General features: G+C 47.3%; 1 protein-coding gene across 3 annotated transcripts; it reads left to right on the top strand.

Moving 5' to 3' along the window:
- The first annotated feature begins 496 nt into the window (after positions 1 to 496).
- LOC121589086 (cytoplasmic dynein 1 light intermediate chain 2-like) lies at positions 497 to 2,037 on the top strand. Of its 3 annotated transcripts, XM_041907719.1 has the most exons (3): positions 497 to 589; positions 650 to 805; positions 866 to 2,037. In XM_041907719.1, the coding sequence occupies exons 2-3, from the start codon at positions 775 to 777 to the stop codon at positions 1,984 to 1,986; spliced, it is 1,152 nt and encodes a 383-aa protein (XP_041763653.1). In that variant the 5' UTR covers positions 497 to 589; positions 650 to 774; the 3' UTR covers positions 1,987 to 2,037. The 3 variants fall into 3 exon arrangements, with proteins under 3 accessions (XP_041763653.1, XP_041763651.1, XP_041763652.1); XM_041907717.1 differs by having other exon boundaries at positions 650 to 2,037; XM_041907718.1 differs by having other exon boundaries at positions 498 to 589; positions 654 to 2,037.
- The last annotated feature ends 942 nt before the right edge of the window (positions 2,038 to 2,979 follow it).

Raw genomic sequence — 2,979 nt, 5'->3', positions numbered from 1 at the left:
CCGTTTGGAGCATTCCGCCAACATTCCACCGACACGGTAAGAATTTTCATTACCAGGATCGCACCGGCTTTTTGTCCGACTGGTGGATGAATTATTTTAATTACCGTGCATTTCAACGGTTGAGGTCACTCCGCCGAAACTTTACTCTATTCGCACGCGCGCGTCCGTCTGTTTCGTCCAAGCAGTAGGAGTAATGCGCAATTATGGTTTTCCCAGTACGAGCGATGACTTCTGTAGCGATCGATCGACATTCCTTCGCATGGGGGAAGGGGTTTTGGTTCATTAGAAATCTCTTTCTTGTCTAATTAGAGATTTTTCGTTTAGAAACGTATTTATTTTTACGATTCTAAAACGAAGATGTGTATGTTCTAAAAAAAAATCAATTTGTGAGGTTAGGTTTGAGTAACGCAAGGATGCCGATGTAAATGTGTGAGTGAAAAAGAACGCTGCAAAAACACCGTACCAATACAACCTTATGTAAACGATCAAAGTTAGCATTGAGATTCCCAAGAAAGCGCTTGTGTTGTGCTGACACCTTCAGCAAAGCTGCTGAAAACACGCTCGTCAAGTGACAACAATTGTGTATTGTGTAAGTATGAATAGTTTTTCTTAAAACGCTTGCGTTTCTAACGCTATTCCATATTTTCAGAAAGTTTCCAAAAGATTAAAGGAATAACCACGCGCGAAGAAGGATCTTTACAACGTAATCTTGACGCACGACCAAAAGTTTCCAAAGTTAGGCAATTCACGTCTAGTAAACCGCCTTCCAATACAATGGAAAACGACTTCTGGACGACTCTTCTGGGTGAGTACCAGAGCAGAAACGTAACGAAAATGCCTTCCAACAAATCAGTGCTCGTGTTAGGTGACACTTCCTGTGACAGCTCCACGCTAATAGCCAAGCTAAAAGGATGCAAGGCTTCGACGGCTCATCGTTCCGGCCTGCAATACGATTACCTGCAAGTGCACGACGAGTACCGGGAAGAGTCAACCCGCCTAAGTATTTGGACGCTGGCCGCAGATCCAGAGCTCAATGGATTGCTCAAGTTCGCCCTGAACGAGTGCACCTTCCCCCACACACTGATCCTGCTGACCCTTTCCATAGCAGCTCCGTGGACCTGGATGGATCAGCTACAATACTGGATGAAAGTGCTCGACAACCACATCGGTGGGCTAGTGATTGATGCAGAACTCAAACATCAGTGTAAGGCACGGTTGATGGCGAAATGGCAACGTTATTCTGATCCGGCGAGTGATCCTCATCGCATTTCACCGTGCAAGTGGATCAACGAGCCTGTTCCGTTACCTTTAGAGGATGCAGTTCTTACGTCCAATTTTGGCATGGAAGTGATGGTGGTAGTGACGCGAAGCGATCAGATGGCTACACTACGAAGAGAGCTTAACTACCGCGAAGACCATTTTGATTTCATGCAGCAAGCGATTCGACGAGCCTGTCTACAGTACGGTGCATCGCTCGCTTACACTAGCGCGAAGAACAACATCAACTGTGATCTGCTTTTCCAATATCTGAAGCATCGAATCTACGGATTGCCATTCGGAACGTCCGCCTCGGTAGTGGAGAAGGATGCCGTGTTTATTCCGGCTGGTTGGGACAGTGTGCAGAAAATCAGCATACTGCATGAGAGCCTGTACTCTTGTAAACCAGACGATGACTATAACAGTGTCATTGCGCAACCATCGCGCGGGAAGTATATGCCGGACTGTGGTATTCAAACTGTAGATGAGCAGGAGTTCTTTGCTAGGCTACAGCAAGAGCTTCAGGAGGATGCAGAAACAAATGAACCGCTGACGCGTACTTCTATCGGTACAGGGACCCCCCAACGGACTTCAGAGTCAGCCGACAAGGATATGCAAGCGGTGGAAAAGAAATCCGGCGGTGTAGGTGGTGTACTGGCGGATTTCTTCAACACGCTGATGCTTAGAAGATCTTTCGGTGGCGGCGACCGGCCGGTTGAGGCTGAATAAAAACATAAATCATGATTCATTCAGAAAATCTCTGACAAGACCAACTTGAGTACAACGAAATACGATTAAAACGATGCGTTTAATTAATGAAATTCAATGCTCAACAGGGTCAGACATAAGTATGATCTTCGAAACCAGTCAAACCAACCCAAAACTTGGCTGTGAATAATTTCATTGCAGCTTGCCATTTTCACCCCCCTTTTTGCACAAAACATGCACTTGCTCAGCAAAGACAATTACAGCTGCACCCTTTATGCAATATTTTTTACCCGTTGCGCAATTCACGTTACGTTGCCTTCCAAATACCGTCCAACCAGCGCACAAAATGGTTCTTTCGCTCGGTACCATTTGCAACATTCGCACGAATTTGTGGCGCACCTGCTTCCGTTTGCAATTGCACCTCAATGCAATGCAACGATTGGCTCAACAGTGGTACCCAAACATACATACCTTTAACCTATTCGTCTGCCAGTAAGCCCTTCCCAAAATTGAAATTCAAATGCATATTTTACGGCTATGGTTCTTCCCCTAACCGGAAGAAGCCCTGCTGCTGCTGCTGCTCCTGCTGCCATTTCGCGTGGCTTCCGGCAGTAAAATAATGAAGCAAACAGTTGGACCCTCGATCAGACAGCGATCGACCAATGGCGGGCTGATGCGATTCGCCAGGCAAAAGGGCAACGCTCACCCGAAGCAAAACAGTTTTTGCCCAAGCGAATTCGGCACGGATGCACCGCCTTTCAAACGCTGGGCTGCGATCACGGCGGCGCGGGTGTACGACAGATGGGCCTCGGGTCGCCCCAAACCGCCAAGCATGCTGAAAATTATTTATTGATTATTTATTAAAATTAACCAACCTCGAGACGGGCGGCTGTCCACGGGCTCAGCTTTCGCCGCCGTGGATGGTAAGAGGTGGCCCGGCGAAGATGGCTGCAGCAATTAGATATGGCCGCCAATCGATCGCAAACAGAAACACGATCGAATCCGATCGAGCGA

This window comes from Anopheles merus, chromosome 2R (genome assembly GCF_017562075.2).
Source record: "Anopheles merus strain MAF chromosome 2R, AmerM5.1, whole genome shotgun sequence".
In the NCBI taxonomy this organism is placed as follows: domain Eukaryota; kingdom Metazoa; phylum Arthropoda; class Insecta; order Diptera; family Culicidae; genus Anopheles; species Anopheles merus.
This window is presented reverse-complemented; position numbering and strand designations above follow the sequence as displayed.

Bases quoted from the DNA above. Each gene is read 5' to 3' on its own strand.
- LOC121589086 (XM_041907717.1), top strand. From the start codon at position 775: ATGGAAAACGACTTCTGGACGACTCTTCTGGGTGAGTACCAGAGCAGA.